Here is a 19261-nt window from a genome sequence, read left to right as displayed (position 1 = left end):
TATACTGGGATGTCTGGGTCCCACTTGGTGGACTGTTTAAGAAGAAGTAGGAAGTATGGCCTTGTTGGAGGAGGTTTGCAATTGTGGTGGCCTTTGAGGTTTGAAAGGCTCATATAAAGCACATTATCTCCCTCTCTCTTTTTGCTCCTGCCTATAGGTAAGGATATAAGCTTACAGCTATTGCTCCAGCACCATGTCTGCCTGCCACCATACTTCCTGCCATAATGATCATGGACTAACACTCCTTTGAAACTTTAAGCAAGCACCCAATATAATGCTTTTCTTTCATAAGCTGCCTTGGTCAGGGTGTCTCTGCACAACAAAAGAATAATAATTAAGAGAGTCACACATGCAAATTACTTATAAACAAATTTTTCCTCTCTTCTTCCTTTCCTATTCCACCACGTTTCCTACATCCTATCACTTCTACTTCTCTGGAGAGACCAGTTTAATGCACTGGGCTTGCCTGCTGGCTGATTAAAGATGAGACACATATATTCAAATCTTGTCAACCACAAGAAAATAAATAAAGTTGTCCTACAATCATCTAGTTGCCCACCAGGGAAGAATGAATGAATGAGTTCCGACACTAGCCAAGTTAGCTCAAACCAAAACAAACAATGCGCCAACAATGAAACCAAATTAAAGCCAGTTCTATTTCAGAATAGTTCGAAAGCAGCAAAAGGTATTTTAGAAGGAAAAAATAATGTGATACAGCATGGACTCCTGTAATTAATTAAATACACACACACACACACACACACACACACACACACACACACACACACACACACACACACACACACACTGTGGACAAACTGTAGTAATCTGTTCTCTTCTCTCATGCAAAGTAGCCAATGAAGGTTTTCAGGTTTGGTAATAAGTTCCTTTAATTACTAAGTCATCTCTGCTGCACAAGTGTTTGTGTAGAATAAATAATTGATATGCTAAACTGAAAAAAAAAACCATTCAAGCATCCTATAAGATATAAGTAGCACAGTAAGTCTGGACTATAGCCAGATTTCCTTAACTCAGAATCATTAATACAGTAAATACTATGTCTAGTCTGGTGCTTTCATTTATTTTGCTAGAAAGGCTTAATTAACATTTTATCATTCTGTAGAGGGAAATGAATGCTTAAGGCCAAAAAAGGCAAATAAAGCCTAAACTCAAGAAACAAAGTCAACTAGAATCAGAAAATAAGTACTTGAAGGCAGAAGGGGACTGCTTAAAGAAAGGAGCAACCAGAGAGAGAAAAATAATAAATACACAAGTAGAGCAGGGATCTCACAGAAGGTAGATGTGGAAAATACAATTGAATATCTTATAAATATGTAAAAATACTAAAATAAAATTCATCATTTTATCTAGACAATATATGCTGATTTAAAAAAAGCTTGAAATGAAGCATACTTACTTTATTGGTTTGGCTATCAGGATGTGGTGGTGAATCAAAATTTATTATGGCATGTAGAATATCATGTGTTAAATTACTAAGGTGCAATAATGGATTGGCAACTACTGTTTTGGCACTGGCTGTACAAGCAAAGAGAAGAGGCACTGAAGTTTGTTCTGACAAAGGGTTAGAAAATATTGGTTCTGCTGTTTCCTTAAAAATGAAGAGAAAAAAAGTTAACTATTTTTATTTATAATCTACTCCTTAAGTAATTCAGAGTAACTTTCAAAAGTGTTCAAAATTAAAAATTAAAAGCACTCAAAGTACATATTTAAATTGTTATGATCTGAGGAGGAAAATGCTTCTACAACTGCATCTAGAACGATAATACCCTTAACACCCCTCAATAAAGTATAGCTCATTACCTCAGAAGGCACTCATAAGACTGTGTTCATACAAATTAAGCAAGTCAAAACATCTGTTCTGCAAGTGTCATGTACATAGCTCCACCAATTCCTAATGACTACACACAAAGATTCATTCCTTAACGTAATTATAACAAAGAAAAGCAAGTTTTAATATTTCAAATAAAAACCACAATTTCAAAAGCTATTTCAGATATGTATTATTCTTTTCTTTAAATAAAGCTTTTAAATTTTTAATTAAAATAATTATATTATTCCTCTCCTTTCATCCACATGTTCTGTTTGACTGTTCAAAGTTATATACCTGCCAGTGTGATGGCACATGCCTTTAGTTTCAGTACTTGGGAGGCAGAGGCAGAGGTAGGAAGATCTCTGTGAGATCAAGGTCAGTTTGGTCTCCATAGGGAATTCCATATTAGCTGGAGATACATGATAACACCTCACCTCACAGTAAAACAAAAATGGTACATACCTGCTGAGATTCTTGCAAAAGTAAAATTAATTCCATTCTCACTGATGCAAGACCCCCACCATGAGAGCCATGAAGCACACAGTAACTAAGAAACATTCTTAAGAGTGACTGATATTTCAAGAGCCACTGCCTTTTTTCCTGGAAACTTTCTCTCAGTTGTTTCACTTTTGTTTGGTGATGCAAATCATCAGCATCCTCAGTTGATCCAGATTCATCTGCACTCTGGCTAAATGTGGTCTGCAGCTGGTCTGCGTCTGAGCAAAAGTCACAAGTCCTCTGAAGAGCTACTACCTCTTTCTCAAGCCAGTGGTAGAGTTGGTAACGCAATTTCCCACCATCTATTTCATAGCCAGTAGATAAAGTACGAAGTTCTACGGTGAGAATCTTCAAACATGCTCTAAATTTTAGTTGAACAGCAATTATATCTTCTGATGGATTTAAAATGTCATTTTCATCTAGTGTGCTTAAAGAGTCTGTGTAACTGCTCAATTCATCTATTTCTTTAACTGTCTTTCTCTGCAAAGGTCTTATTTCTTTCATTGAAATAGGGGGATCTTCATTTTCTTCATCATTATCACTATCCCATTTCAACTCCAAAGAGTCATCTTGAAATACCACACTCGGTTGGCTCCAATCAAAAGAAAGGGTAGAATGTGAGTGCCTCTCTGAGGAACCCTCTGAAGAAGATTCAAGACCATTTGTCAGCGACGGTGACCAGTCAGCAGCACAACACTTGTCTTCTCTTACATCCAATTTTAGTGAAGAATCTTTACTAGTTAAAAAACTAGATCCTCTACAACACGGTTTTGCTTTCTTACTGACTTTGGGCATCTTTGACAATACTTCCAAAGCCAACATTGGGCAGCCAGCTTTTAGGTGAGCACTAGCAGTAGTAAAAAATAATCTTCTTTCACTTAGATTAATTGTTCCTGCCAGTCCACTTTTTCCTGCTAAAGTCATGTGTGTTGAAAATGTTTCCGATGATGATCCAAAATGTCTTCTTAGCAAAAGAGGATGTGTTCTTAGGTAATTGTAGAAATTAAAAACTATAGGATTACAGGCTGACATCATGACTTGATCTGAAAGTAAATTAATTTGATGAATCAAGAGAACTTCACGATAGGAACTGAGAATATGTAATCATAAGAGTCCCCTTGCTCTCAGAGGAAACAATATTTTATATCACAGTTAACCAAAGGCCATACTACTTTCCAAGTGAAACAAAGTCTTCAAGTAGAATCCTTAGCTCTTTTCTTGCTTGCTGCCTCTTCAGTCAGCTTGTCTAGACCTCATCTTTTCTGACCACAGAAGCTATATTCTGTCTCCTAAGAATCCCATGATGTTAAACACCATCTCTATGCTGTTAAGTTGAACATCTCTATCTCTTCTTTCCAAGTTCCATAGTTCGTTTTCACTTAAATACAAACACTTTTGCCCTGTGGGCTTATTTGGTGTGCAATCTGTTTTGATTGACTTGCATTATTTAAGCCAGTCAACCAGTCCTTTGACCAAATATCATCTAACTTGAGAAGGCATCCTAATTTTATCAACATTCCATCATATCATTCACTATTAGTCAAGCTAAAAACCCAGGAGTTAATTTCTAATTCTTCGGCACTCCATATCAAACTTAGACCTGTGTTTTAACTACACTAAAGTTATCCTATAGCCAAATACTTGTCTCTGCCTGTAGTCTTCTCACACTGCCCATGAACTAAACCACTACTATCACTTTTCTCTGATTTACATGGTTCTAGGGATATGTGATCTTGCATTAATATTCACTTATTTTTAAAAACAGAAAAACATGTAAGTTTTAAATAAAAATTTTAATACAATATTAATAAAGTGATGTTTCCCCTCAATTATGAAGAGGCCAGTATGAAACTTTACCTTACATGGCTAAGAGACTTGAATACTTGAGTCTCATAGCTTTCTTCTTAATTTAAAAAGATACATATATCCTAAGTACCACAAACCACATATGTAGTGGCACATTAAACAACATGAACTAGAAGCTACTTTACTTACTGTTAAAATAATGCACTACTATATCATCTACACATATAGTTCAATCCTGCCTAGGGGAAAATCCTGGGAAAGTAAACCCCACCATTTTTATGAATTCACAGAAGAATGTACTTTTATAGTAGGCTATAAGAATGTCTCACAAAAAAAGAAAAAAAGAAAACCAGAAGTAGAGTTCTAAAGGGTACATTTAATCTCTCTATCCTACTGCTCACAGGAAAAAACCAGTCAAGGATGTGGCCAGTTTAAGGTTCCCTAATCACACCTCTTACTTAAGTTAGCTTTCTTTAAGCTCAGTATGTTTTTCTTGTAAAAATTATAAAACTGATTAACAAGTGTAATAGCCCAACCTAATATTAAAAATTGGCTTCATATTTTTACACTTTATATTTACCATATTTAAAATCCAAATTTTGGTAATACTGATGTTTAATACATTTCATAAAAACAGAAAGTCTAAAGTTCTTTGTTTTAAATGGTTTATCTTTCTGAAAGAACAAAACCCCATTTAGTCACAAAGACCAAATATTTAATATTGTATGTTACGTTAAACAGTGGACCACATGCTGAGAAAACACCAGTAACGTTTTTATTAAAATCTTGCAAGAGCACCTTACCTTCATCCTCTGTAACTGGTTGCTTTATTAATGTTTCCAGAGCAGCACTATAATCTTCTAAAATCCAATGTGCCATACTCCGAAGAAAGGGGTCATGATGTGCATTTATGCTTGACGAACTGAGCTCACTGGCTGGAGAACCAATTCCCAAAACTTTTTTGCGTAAAATAGACTTGTATGTTGCTGACTTATCAAATTCAGATTCAAATAGTCTTGCTATTACAAGAGCCAACTGAATGTCATTCAGTTTCTCAAGACATACCTTTAAAACATTTATAAATAAAAAATATTTATAAACAAAGTCAGCTTTTGGAAGAAACTTAATTTATTTACTATAAATGTATAAAGATTTGTTATCTCCAAATTTAGCAAGTAATAAATGTAATAATGGCATGCATATTATCTACATTAGTAAATTAACACTGATAAGATCTCCAAATATATGTTATTACTAAAACATGTATTTATAAACTAATTTCACCTGAGGTAATGGATAATTCTATCTAGTTTCAATTAAACCTATAATTTTATTTTATTCCTCTTAAACTTCAACTCTCCTCAATTCATCTAATCAGAGTAGTTTTCAAATTAAAAAGCTATTTTTTAACTCCACCAAATAAAAGAGCCAAATATACTTAAAATGTGCAGTCATATGAGTAACTTACTTTACAAAATCTGCTTTATCCCAGTTATATAAAAATATCATAAGCTACATGGTAAAAATAAAAAAGCTACTGTGAAATCTTATCAGTTACTTTATGTTCTTAGCCTTGTATTATTTCTAGTATAGTAAAAATAAAAATAAAAATTTAAGATTTAGATTGTTTAAAGAAATGGTAACACTACTTGAAAAAGAAGTTAAACTAATTACCTCAATTGCATCTTTGAGGCAACCACCTAGAAGAAAAAATGCTGCAGAATGTTCAAACCTTTGCTTGCCTAATAAAGAAAAGGCATTTTTCAAAGCTGCTTTACGCCACCTCTCTTCCTCAAAATTGTGCCCAAAAAACTGTGTCATTTTGGTGTCTTTTTGAGATCTATAAATGAATGAAAGTTATGAAAATTTTAAAATCCAATTTTGTAATCACCCTTTTCCGGTTAGAACATTAAAGTTAGGAGTTTCAAGGAGAAAGACAGCAAATTTGAAGACAGTCTGCACACACCAAGATCCAGTTACGATAAAAGTTATAACAATGGAAACAAAACTTTTGCCAGTTCAGAAATTCCAATGTATCTACATCTTTACCAGCAGATTAAGATTAGATAAACATTTACTTTTATAGGTAAACCACAGAAGTTATTTAAAAATTCTCTTTCAAATTGCAAAGTGAAGTATACTAGCATAACTCAGAAAAAAATCACCTTTAAACTCATGCAAAATTTTATTAATATATACTTATACAAAGATAATTTATACATTAACATTTATGCTAATTCAAAATTAAAATCTCTTCAATAATATTGTTCTAGTCATGTAGAAATGACTTACATAGTCCAAAATTCAAATAATGGAACCTGCTCTGATAGAAAATAATACTGAAAAACCTAGATTCTTAGGAAACTTATATTAAATATCAAAAATTTCCCCAGAGATTGTCATTCTTGAACAGGACATCAAACAAACAATGGAAATCATGGAGTCCAGGTGCTGTTGACAAGTGAGATGAAAAAGATACAGCATCAAGAGTAACAATTTCAGGGACTTCCTGGTCCATGTCCTTCAGTAACAGAGGAAAGACGCTTATCTGACAGATGCCAGACTTCACTATCTACCATGTTCCAGAAAGCTGATGAAAATTCATCTCAACAAATTTTTTTCTATTCCACTTCTTTCCTCCCTCCTTCTTGGTGATGAGGGAAATGTCTCTAGAATAAGCTAATAAGGGAGAAAATATGTTTTTAGACTGACAAATGCTAAAACAAACTGAAGGGGCATCAACTGGTTTCTTCCACTGTAGTACACATGTAATTTTTTCCCAATGAAGTATGAAACACAAAAGCACTAATAACATATCACTAAAAGCATATTTTACTTTACGCATTCACTTAAAGTAAAGAGTGACTTCGAGCTGGGAAGCAGTCATTTACTTACCTATATAATCCCCAAATCACAGCTTTTTTTTTCATTGCAAGGTAAAAAATTGCAGCATCTAAAGGATCATTATTTCTATGAAAGGCTGCTTTGGCTACCTATAATTGGGAAACAGTAGTCAATTGTTTACAGAAGTAGCTTGTGAGTGAACAAATAATTTCTCTTACATACAAGATTAGTATGTGTTATTTCTATGTTAAAATTTAAAGAAGTGTACAAATACTGTTGTACATAATTCCAGTAATAGAAGCATTTATGGTAGCAAAATATATATGGCTAAACTACTGTATTTTTTTCAACAAACACTTCAGAAATTCGGAAATACACTAGTAAATAAATGTGATTAAAAACTAGAGTTTGAGGATAGCTAGGTCTAGCAGCTGAGGTTTAGAATTACAACAGTTCAAGAGTTTTAGACAAAAGGATTATACATTGAAAACCAGTGTGAGACCATTAAATATAAAAAACCCAAAGTAGGCTAGGCTGGGGAGTCTGCTCACTGATACAATGCTTGCCTAGCATTCACAAAGCACCAGGATCAATACCCAATACCACACACACACAAACTATGAAGCTGTTTCTAAAACAAAAGGGAATAAACTAATATTAGAGGAGACAGAATGACATAAACAAGTATTCGAAATATACTATTTTTATAACCAAATAAATTCTTACTTTTTCTATGCATCTGCGCAGGATGCGAGCATTGCGAACCCACCACCCCACACCCATTGCTCTCAGTTCAGACCAAGTTGGATCATCTTTCTGCATGGCCGGCAACATATTCAGTAGTTCTTCCTCTGCTACTGAATGAAAAGCCCAAGCAAAATGACCAGTAGAAAGGCCTGAGGAAAAGCCAAAAATGACATTTAAAAGCAATGCAAATATTTAATATGATCATCATAAATGTATATGATATTTGTGCAATAAACATATAAACTGTTTTAAATTTTTAAATATTGGCATAAATAACTCCAAATAATCTCATTTAATATGTCAGGGTACATAGTAAACAAACTGGGTGCTTAAAATACAGAGTAATATGGCATATTCTTTAACTTTGCAGACTCCTTTTATCATAACATGTTAAGAATAAAATCTTGGATATAGCATAAAGTCTAAGTGGAAAGGACAGAATTTTAAGGAACCATCATCATAAGTACAAATCCTGCGTTTATGATTTAAGAAAACATTTCTAGGCATATTCTATCTATGGCTACTTAAAACTGTGATGGTAACAAGTCTGAACTGGAAATCAGATGCTCTGGTGCACAGTCTTGGCTCTCTCAGAACAAGCCTTTTGCCCTTGGAAAATATCTGTCTTACTAACTCTGCAGATTGTTACATGGGTCAATAAGAAGTACTCTTTCAAACTTTTATCATAGTTACATATAACTTTTATTGTTCCTAAACTATGAGTTATTTTTATTCTTGATTCTCTAAACAAATGATACCACTCCAATGCACATAATTAAAATCTATTTCTTTGAACCAACAAAATACTTATGGGAAATGTCACTGGGCTGCAGTATTTTGTTCTATGGCTATCTCTCACAGTTTGGCTGAGACTATCAGAAGCACTTGAAGTGCTGTTACTACATAGTGGTGTGCTTTTTCTTCAGTATTGCTTCTCTTTTCTCTGTAAACATCTTTTTTAGATGTTCTAATAGCACAGACAGAATTAAAGAACTCCTTTCAATCATATAAAAGTAAAACTCCAACTAAGTATAACAATTTATTACTCCCAAATTAGAACATACACATTATATCTGAGAACTATTAAAAAAATATGACCTTGGGAAAGTTACTTAATTTTTTAATGACTCAAGATTTCATGGGGGTGGGTGGGTATGGGGGACTTTTGGTATAGCATTGGAAATGTAAATGAGCTAAATACCTAATAAAAAATGGAAAAAAATGTACATAAAGGATTAGAGAGAAGGCTCAGTGGTTAAGAGCACTGGCTGCTCTTTTAGAATACTTATGTTCAAATCTCACCACTTACATGGAAGCTCACAACTGCCTGTAACACCAGCTCCAGAGTATCTAACATCTTCACCCACACATGCAGGCCAAACATCAACGACAAATAAAAATGAACAGATCATTAAAAAAGAGAGAGAGAGAGAGAGTCTGGTGGTGGTGGTCCATGCCTTTAATCCCAACACGTAGAAGGCAGAAACAGGAAATCTCTGAGTTCAAGGCCAGCCTAGTCTACAAAGATAAGTTCTAGGACAACCAGGGCTACACAAAGAAATCTTGTCTCAAAAAAACAAAACAACATCAAAAATGTGCATAATGAGAACACTATGCTATTACACAATTTTAAGGATTGAATGAAATAATAAAATAAAGGAATATAGAATACAACCTAACCCATAACAATTGTTATTATGCTGTTTTATCATATTGATTTTTTTTTTCCAAGACAGGGTTTCTCTGTTTAGTCCTGGCTGTCCTGGAACTCACTCTGTAGACCAGGCTAACCTCAAATTCAGAAATCCGCCTGCCTCTGCCTCCCAAGTGCTGGGATTAAAGGCACGCCCCACCACTGCTCGACCATATTGATGTTTTAATACTGATGTGTAACATCTGTGTCAATAATCTAATGATCAGTACATGTAATATTGCTCAGATTTGATTCTGTTCTTACTTCTTTCCTTTCCCTTTTTCTTTCCCCTCCCTCCCTCCCTCCCTCCTTTCCTTCCTTCCCTTTCAGATTTATATCTTTGTTTCAGGAAAAGTCTTCAGACACATGAGAAGGTGGCATTGGATCCCATTACAGATGGTTGTGAGCCACCATGTGATTGCTGGGAACTGAACTCAGGATCTCTGGAAGAGCAGTCAGTGCTCTTAACCTCTGAGCCATCTTCTCCAGCCCTGAATCTGTCTTTTCATACTACATTTTTTTTTCTAGTATTATTGAGCAAAATAAATGATGTCATAAGATTTTAACATATGTGGTTTCACATTTTTAATCTATACTACAGAATAATTTCTTCTCATTGATGAGACATTAGCGCTCTATTCCTACTGCTAGAGGGTTCACTATAGTCAAGATATGGGAACAACCTAAATGTGCTTCTACAGAAGAATGGGTTTTAAACTATGATTTACATACACAATGAAATACGAAATTCTGCAATGTGTAACACAAATAAGATTTGCAGATATTATACTAATAATTTAACAATAATCACATTAATGATAAAATGTATTATTCTACTCACAAGAGATATTTCAAAGAAAAAAATTCATGGAATTAAAAAGTAGAGTTGTGGTTGCAGTGACTGAGAGGAGGGGACTCATTAGGCAGCAAGTTTTACCAAATAAGATGAATAAGCTCTACAGGCATCTGCTATACAACGGTCAATAATATTGTGCTGTTTACTTATAAGCTTATTGGAAGGATGACTGCATGGCATGCAGTATAAAGAATACCTTTATTTTTAAAAAATCACTAAAAATAAGCAGATGGAAAAGCTAATAAATATCTAAAGGAAATAGTAGAAATCAAAATGTATATTAAGAATGCCAGTGGGGCTAAGATAACTCAGCAGTTAAGAGCCCACATGAGGATGCTTCAATCCCACTTAGAAGTGGGAAGAAAATAATCATGGGGCCAAAGGGAGGGAGGGGCCTGTGTGGGAGAGGAGAGAGGAAGGGGAAAAGGATCAGCTTTGGAGGGGTGGGGGAACAGGAGAGAAGGCCAGAGAGCCAGGAGACTGAATGAAAATAAGCTACCTAGGTGGAGAGGGTGGGAGGACTCTCTAGAAAGTGCCAGAGGCCCAGGAGATGAGAGACTCTCAGGACGCAATGGAGGTGACCTTAGCCAAAATACCCAACATTGGGGAGAGTAAACTCAAAGAGTCCACCTCCAGAAGACAGATGGGCCTCAAGTAGAGGAACTGGGTTAGTAAACCAGTCAAAATTTTTGACCTAGAAAAAAACTATCTAAAAGAACTGCAGGGGGGCTGGTGAGATGGCTCAGTGGGTAAGAGCACCCGACTGCTCTTCTGAAGGTCCGAAGTTCAAATCCCAGCAACCACATGGTGGCTCACAACCATCCGTAATGAGATCTGACTCCCTCTTCTGGAGTGTCTGAAGACAGCTACAGTGTCTTTTACATATAATAAAAAAATAAATAAATCTTAAAAAAAAAAAAAAAAAAAAGAACTGCAGGGACAAAAATGGAGAAGAGACTGAGGGAATGGCGGTCCAGTGACCAGCCCAACTTGGGAATCAAACTTAAGGGTGGGGGAGGGACATGAAGGCCAGACACTATTACTGATGCTCACAACCATTGGACTGAAGTCAGGGATCCCTCCGGTTGAATTAGGGAAAGGACCCCATCCATAGGAAGACCAGAAGTCTCAACTAATCTGGACCTCAGGGAGCTCCTAGGCACTGAGCCACCAACCAGGACCATACATAGGCCATTCTGAGGCCCCTAGCAGATATGTAGAAGAGGACTACCTGGCCTGGCCTCAGTGGGAGATGTGCTTAATCCTCAAGAGACTTGAGGCCCCAGCGAAGTGGGGAGGCCTGGTGAGATGGGAAGGGGGAGAAGGAATAGGATAAGGAACTGTGGAGGGAGGACTGGGGGATGGGAGCAATGACTAGAATGTAAATTAAAAAAAAAAAAAGCATCGGCTGCTCTTCCAGAGGTTCTGAGTTCAATTCCCAGCAACCATATGGATTTGACGTTCTCTTCTGCACACAGGTGTACATACAAATAGAGCACTCATATACATAAATAAATAAATCTTTAAAAAAACCAACCAAACAAGAATGCCACCAATGAAGTCATCAGCAGGCTCAAAACAGTCAAATGAAACTGTAAGAATATGAAGAATTGTGGTTTTGTTATTAAGTATAGTTGAGCTACCAGCAGGAGGAAAAGGAGAACAAATTTCTCAAGCAATAGTGGCTGAAATTAATGAAAACCACAGACACTCGCAGAGCACAAAGCAGGCCAAAACAACCTATAATTCTGCATGTTACCAACAGCCTGGAGCTGACCCTGTGCCACAAATCTCTATACCCAAATCCCGCCAGGAGAGAGCTGGTCAGATGAGACCACCAACTGTTGTAATCCTCAACCTCTGGAAAATATGCCACACTGTGAAAAGACCAAGTCTAAAAATAATAGAAATAGAGGAAAGAAAAGAAATCCAGGTCAAAGACACAGAAAACATTATCAACAAAATCACAGAAGAAAATTTCCCCAATCTAGACGAGATGTCTATCAAGATACAAGAAGCATACAGAGCATCAAATAGACTGGACCAGAAAAGAAATTCCTTCAGAGTATAAAAATCAAGCACTAGGCATACAAAAATGTACCGGCTAGATTTGTGTCAACTTGACACAGGCTGGAGTTATCACAGAGAAAGGAACTTCAGTTAGGGAAATGCCTCCATGAGTTCCAGCTGTGGGGCATTTCCTCAATTAGTGATCAAGGGGGTGGGGGTGGGGGGGAGGTCCCCTTGTGGGTGGTGCCATCTCTGGGCTGGTATAAGAGAGCAGGCTGAGCAAGCCAGAGGAGGCAAGCCAGTAAAGAACATCCCTCCATGGCCTCTGTATCAGCTCCTGCTTCCTGACCTGCTTGAGTTCCAGTCCTGACTTCCTTTGGTGATGAAAAGCAATGTGGAAAATGTAAGCTGAATAAACCCTTTCCTCCTCAACTTGCTTCTTGGTCATGATGTTTGTGCAGGAATAGAAACCCTGACTAAGACAAGAACCAAAGAAAATTAAAAGCTACAAGGGAAAAGGACCAAGTAATATACAAATGTAGACCTACTAGAATTGAACCTGACTTCACAATGTAGACTCTAAAAGCCAGAAGGGACTGGGCAGATATCCTGAAAGACTCTATGGGACCACAGATGCTAGCCCAGACTACTATGCCCAGAAAACTGTCAATCACAATAGATGGTGAAAATAAGACATTCCATGGTAAAAACCATATTTAAGAAGTATCTATTTAGAAATCCATTCTTACAGAAAGCAAACCCCAAGCTAAAGAGTAACCACACCCAAGAAAACCTAATAATCTATCCTGGGCTAGCAAATCAAAAAAGGAAGAAATAAACACCACACACCACCACACCACCACTACCAGCACACTACCACACCACCACCACCACCACCAAACACTGATCATTTGTTTCTCATAACATCAGTGGTCTTAATTTCCCAATAAAAACACACATAGTAATAAAATGGATACAATAATCGTATCTACTCTTCTACTAAATCCAAGAAACACACCTTAACATCAAGGACAAACATCACCAAAGGATAAAAGGATAGAAAAAGATATTGCAAGCAAAAAAAAAAAAAAAAAAAAAACCTGACAAAATAGACTTCAAATCAAAACTAATCAGAAGAGATATGGAAAGACACTACAATAGTCAAAGGAAAAACCTACCAGGAGGACACTGTCAATTCTTAACATCAATGCACCAAACACAAGGGTACCCAAATTTATAAAAGACACACAGCTTAATTCACATATCAATTCTCACATACTGACAGGAGGCTTCAATTTCTCTCTTCCCAATACCCAGGTGATCCAGACAAACTCAAGCAGAAATAAATGATGGAGCTAACTGATGTTATAAACCAAATGGACCAAACAGGTATTTACACAACATTTCACCCAAACACAAAACAATACTTCCTTCCAATCAGCATCTCAAGGAACTTTCTCCAAAACTGAGGACATACTTGGACACAAAGCAAATGTCAACACATACAAGAAGACTGAAATACTATGCATCCTATCGTACCACCATCATTTAGAGGTGGTTATCAAAACAACAGAGAACTCAGAAACCTGTGAAAAATGAACTCATTACTGAATGAAAAATGCATCAAGACAGAACTTAAGAAAAAGAATCAAAGATTTTCTAGAATTGAACAAAAATGAACACACAACATACCTAAATTTATGTGACACAAAGGTGGTTCTAAGAGGCAAATTCACAGCACTGTTTCAACCTAAAAAAATGGGAGAGATCTCATACAAGTAACTTAGCAGCACACTTGAAAGCTCCTCAAGAAAAATAAAAAATTACACTCGAAACAAGTATGTGGCATTAAGAAGTATGATCTAAGTAAAATCAAATAATGGAGAGACAATGTCTCAACTGGACATCTCTTGTCACAAAATTAATTTTCCAGTATTGGGACTGGGCTATATCTAATTGGGTTGTTGGCCAAAGGGGAATCCCCAAACCCATACTGACACCAAGACTATGATCTCAACAAACAGATGGCACCGCAGAAGACAACACCTACATAACTACTGGACATAGAAAAGTTAAACTAGCACTTAGCTAGAGCATTCACCCCTATATATTATTGTCTTTGCTAAAAAAAAGTACTCTGCATGCTACCAAAGAAAAGACATAAGCACCAACCCAACTACGGACCTGATGATCTACAACAGTGTCTTGACTCCAAGATACACTAAGCAATGGTGGCACAAAGCTTGCAGGAGTAACCAACCAATACTCCATGAGATGGAACTGATACTCGACTCTGATTAGGTTCTGATCAAGAACCTGAGACTACATAGCATGGGGACCTAGGATGAAAGCAAATACTAATATTTTACTAAAAGAATGTTTCAATAAAATGACTTCTCATGACATTACACTATAGATAAGAGCCTTGCTCGGTTATCAGAGAAGCTTCCTCCAGCAGCAGATACAAACATAGATACCCATAGTCAAACAGTCAAACTCAGCTCTAAACCAGGTATCGCTATCAAACCCTCAGGGGTCAGAGTACCTGAAGAGGAGGAAGAAAGTCATGAGCCAGAAGGGTTGGAGGATAGAAAACAAAGCCCTCTAAATTAACAAGATCAACACACAGATGAACTCACAGAAAGCAAGGCAGCATGCACAGGGCCTGCCTGGGTTTGTACTAGATTGGGTCCTAGAGCTGAAAGGAGAAGAGGACACATGCTCCCATCCCTAACCCAGAAGCTATCTCCAATTGACATCCACTTGCAAGTGAAAATGTAGTATCCTCCAAAGGAGTCTCACTAGGGACACAAACTATTCTTGAGGGTAGGCTGCAGGCACAGCAGTAGATGTTCAATAGAAAATAGAGAAAATGAACTCAATTACATCTTTGGAGATTCTGTGTCTCATAATGTCATGTTGGGACATTATTACTCTTTTTTTTAATTATCTTTTTCACTTTTATTTTAAGCCCACTGATTATGAATTATGGCTTTCAGTTTAGTGTTTTTATGGGATTTCTGAGCATGTAAATGGGTAGGGTCTCTGCAGTTATATCTCCTTCTTGTGTAATTTTTTCTTTCCTTCTCTTTGTTTTGTCTTATTTGAATGTGTTAAATTTTGTCTTATCTTTTGTGTTGTATTGTATTGTATTGTATTGTATTGTATTGTATTGTATTGTATTGTATTGTATCATCCCTTAGAAGCCTGTTTCTGTTTTCTGAGAGACAGAAAGGGGGTAGATCCAGATTGGGAGGGCAGTGGGGAGGAATTGGAAGTAATAGAAGGAGGAGAAAATGTGATCAGGATATACTATGTGAGAAAAAATATATTAGTAGATAAAAAAGTCAGTAAATGATCCAAAGACATTAATCATAAGAATATGAATTACCAGTAAATATGCAGAAAACATGTTTAATACTTCAAAATCTACGGGAAAGTAAATTTAGATTATCAAAATCACCTTGGTGAAGGAGTTGAGCTCGGTAGGCTGGAAGGGAAGTTGTAAGAAAGGTATGGAGTCGAACAGCCAAAAGAAACTTTAATCCGCACTCGTCTAGAGTTTCCCCACCTATGACCAGAAAAAAAAAAAGGTGTTTGTGATTTTAAAAAAATATTTAAAAAATAATTTTATAAGCATAAAATACTAAAAAATGAGTAGAATCAGCATATGTCACAACTACCACATATAAGAATAAAACATTCTTAAACTGGCAAAATGTTTGTTACTCTTAAATATTTTCTAATATTTCTTTTTACTAAGCAATTTTTATATTATAGGGAAAAGAGCATGACTAAGTAAGTAAAGTTAAATAAAGATGAGAATAAATTGATTTAGAGTCTATTAACATTCTTGTTTTGTTTTGTTTTGTTTTGTTTTGAGACAGGGTTTTTCTGTATAGCCCTGGCTGTCCTATAGCTCACTTTGTAGACCAGGCTGGCTTCTAACTCAGAAATCCACCTGCCTCTGCCTCCTGAGTGCTGGGATTAAAGGCGTGTGCCACCACGCCCGGCTAATATTCTTTATAATCCAACTGCATTTGATTTGAACCTTTTATTTTTAAGGAGTTTATGTTTTCTGTGCTATGTCATTTACTACACGGATTCAAGTCATATCTGCATTCTAGGATTCAGCTGTAACACTGGAGGAAATAGTTTTTGCTAACAGTATGAAAATTGAGTCCTGATTTTTACTTTAAATGATTAAAAATAACAATATATTCATTAAACATATTAAATTACCCATAACATAGTCAAATAAGATTAGTAACCACTACTGATGCCCTTAAAGTGTAAACTAATTTTTCTTAAAAACTTTTATTAAATTTTTGTGTCAAATTGAATCCTTTTTTTTGGGGGGGCCAAGCTTAGTTCAATGGCAAATCCTACTAACCAATATCTGGGTTAAAATAATAAATTTATTAATTTCAAGCTTTGAGATATAATGGAAAATTTCCATTTAAATTTGTTTATACCTTAGATTAAAAAAATATTCTCTAAGTGATGAAAAGATCTCATTTTGCTGTGTTTATATTTGTTATTCTAGGTAGGCATACACAATAATGGTAATTTCTGAAAAGTCCTTAATCACTCTAAATTTTTACAGTGGATTATTCCCACAGAAGGAAAAAAACAGAAATACTTAAATTCTGCTATTTAAAATCTGTACTTTTGCTAAACTCATAAGGATTCAGCTGGATCTTTTGTAGCAAGCAGATCATTAATGATGAGTTATGAGTTATGTTATGAGTCTGTGTACTTTATCATAGTACTATAATTTACAGACTAAACTATTTATCAGAGTTAAAAGTGTTAAAAAAAACCAAATTTTTATATTAGCTTTTAAAAAAGGCACCGTATCATTTTATGTAAGATCATACTCTTAAAAAACAAGTAAAACTATCTTTTTTCTTTCCATCTTGTACAGAATTTACTTTTACCTTGATTTCTGTCTCTACTTTCTCCAATATCAGTGCTTGTAGTTGCAATTGTATCGGCTAAGGCCATCAAAGACATCTGCTCCATCCTGGTGAGCCCTGGTAAGCTAGAATGAAGTAAGTGGCCAGAAAGAACCTGAGCATGCTCAGGACCAAAATAAGTTGGACTGTATTGTGAAAGGTCAATGACTCTGGGCTGAGTATTTTCTTCATCTGTTTCTAACATGTGATTATCAGACATCAGAACTGAAGTCTGAAAAAGCTCATCATAACTTTCTTTTGATAACTGTTTTGATTTCTTTAAGGAACTCTCACTCCCAGTTTTTTCCAAAGATGAGCAATAGCTGTCATCATCTGCTGCAAGTAAGGCGTACAAAGGAAGCGGGGGGACAGAGTCTATCTCTGTGTAGTCTCTGCTGTCAGCTTTGTTGAATGCCTGCGGGTCTCTGGTGGTGCTTCCACTAGCACTGATGGTGAGAGATCTAAGGCGGCGCTCATGATTGGATTCAGCTTCATTCAGAGCCACAACTTCCCCAGCAATGCATTTGACAAGATGTGACAAGATGGCCTTGGCTCTCCGAACTTTGCCAAGATCCATGAGTTCCAAAAGCTGCAGGGGATGGTACTGAGGTAAAGTTGGGGAAAGTACATGAGCGGCTTCAAAGAGACCGGAATCTTCCATATCCACTGAGGGGTCAAATATACTTTTCTTTCCACAGATTTTCTGTGCAAGACTGGTCATGGATCGAGTCAGAGTCTTCTTTGGAGGATGTAGCCCAGAACTTGATGAGTTACTTTGTTTTATTAAACTTAGTATAGATGGAGTGCTTCCATTGTATGACTCTGATATAACAGGTTCTTGTTTATTAGATGGCTGCCATTGGGAATATACATGCATTTCACAATCCATTCCTACCACAAGGATGCCATCCCGGACCCATGATAAAGAAACAGGAAAAGGTGGGGCACCTTCTACAGAAGAAACCAAGTCCACACTTCGTAACAGTACAAATTTAGAAAGAGGTACAATTTTAGTACTGTCCCAGAGAGGAAATGCCTGGTTTTCCTTTCCAGTCTGATCTTGTACCTTGCCAGCCATAGGTCCATACATAAAAAGTTTTGAGCCAATCCCTACAGTTAAGATATGAGAACCATCTTCTCTAGACATCCAATCTAAGTGAACCAAATGTTTTGTGTTTGATGTAATACTTTCTTTACTGACTAAATATGTCTCCTGTTTATTATAAGCCACTAAATTGCTATCAATACTAATGCCAGAATCCAACACTGTACTTAACTCATCTAAATGAATTGTCTGCTCAAGGATCCAACATGAGCCTCCTGTAGACTCACATTCAAAGATACTTACATGCATCACAAATTCCTGAGATCTACTATTACCAGTGGGCTGTTTATAAGCTACTGCTAAGCGACTTGTATGTGCACAGCTCACTTCTACAGGTCTACCAGGGACAGTAACACTACTATTGTTCTCAAGTCCATCTTCAATGAGTAATGGCCATTCTTCCCAAACATACACAACATCTAGTTTTCCATTCTTTGATGTTGCTGATTCTCCATTCGTTACTCTGCATCGCCAAAATCTTACTTTATCATCTGAGCATGAAGTTGCCAATAAATAAGGGGCACTGCAAACAGGATATATGGAAGATGAACTCAGGTGTCCTGGAAAGAAAATGAACCATTAAAAATTCTGGTAATGACTGTTTTTTTCCCCCCCTTTGGGTTTTTTTCTTTTTCTTTTTTTTTTTTTTTTTTGCTGATACAGGGTTTCTGTGTGTAACCTTGATTATTCTCAAATGCACTCTGTATACCACTTTGTCCTCAAACTCAAGAGACTCACCTATTTCTGCCTCCCAAGTGCTGGGATTAAAGTCATGTGTCACTACTGCCTGGCTTACTTATATTTTCTATGTATTAAAAGTTTGAGGGCTTGTGAGATGGCTCAGCAGGTAAGAGCACCCAACTGTTCTTCTGAAGGTCCTGAGTTCAAATCCCAGCAACCACATGGTGGCTTA

The 19261-nt window shown here is 36.3% G+C and overlaps 1 protein-coding gene across 5 annotated transcripts in view; it reads right to left on the bottom strand.

The window, feature by feature from the left end:
• The window catches only part of Dmxl1 (Dmx-like 1), a 132884-nt gene that overhangs the window by 68883 nt on the left and 44740 nt on the right, over positions 1-19261 (bottom strand). For all 5 annotated transcript variants that reach the window (XM_006525916.4, XM_006525917.4, XM_006525918.4 and 2 more), the window contains exons 18-25: positions 17226-18908; positions 15749-15856; positions 7706-7875; positions 7031-7128; positions 5810-5975; positions 4939-5200; positions 2294-3372; positions 1418-1609 (exon numbers count right to left, since the gene is read on the bottom strand). In XM_006525916.4, the coding sequence (XP_006525979.1) occupies positions 1418-1609; positions 2294-3372; positions 4939-5200; positions 5810-5975; positions 7031-7128; positions 7706-7875; positions 15749-15856; positions 17226-18908 (3758 nt within the window). The remainder of the gene's footprint in view (positions 1-1417; positions 1610-2293; positions 3373-4938; positions 5201-5809; positions 5976-7030; positions 7129-7705; positions 7876-15748; positions 15857-17225; positions 18909-19261) is intronic.

The sequence above is a fragment of the Mus musculus genome, chromosome 18, assembly GCF_000001635.26.
Source record: "Mus musculus strain C57BL/6J chromosome 18, GRCm38.p6 C57BL/6J".
Taxonomy (NCBI): Eukaryota; Metazoa; Chordata; class Mammalia; order Rodentia; family Muridae; genus Mus; species Mus musculus.
The sequence above is the reverse complement of the archived record's forward strand: the minus strand, read 5'-3'. Positions and strand labels throughout refer to the sequence as shown.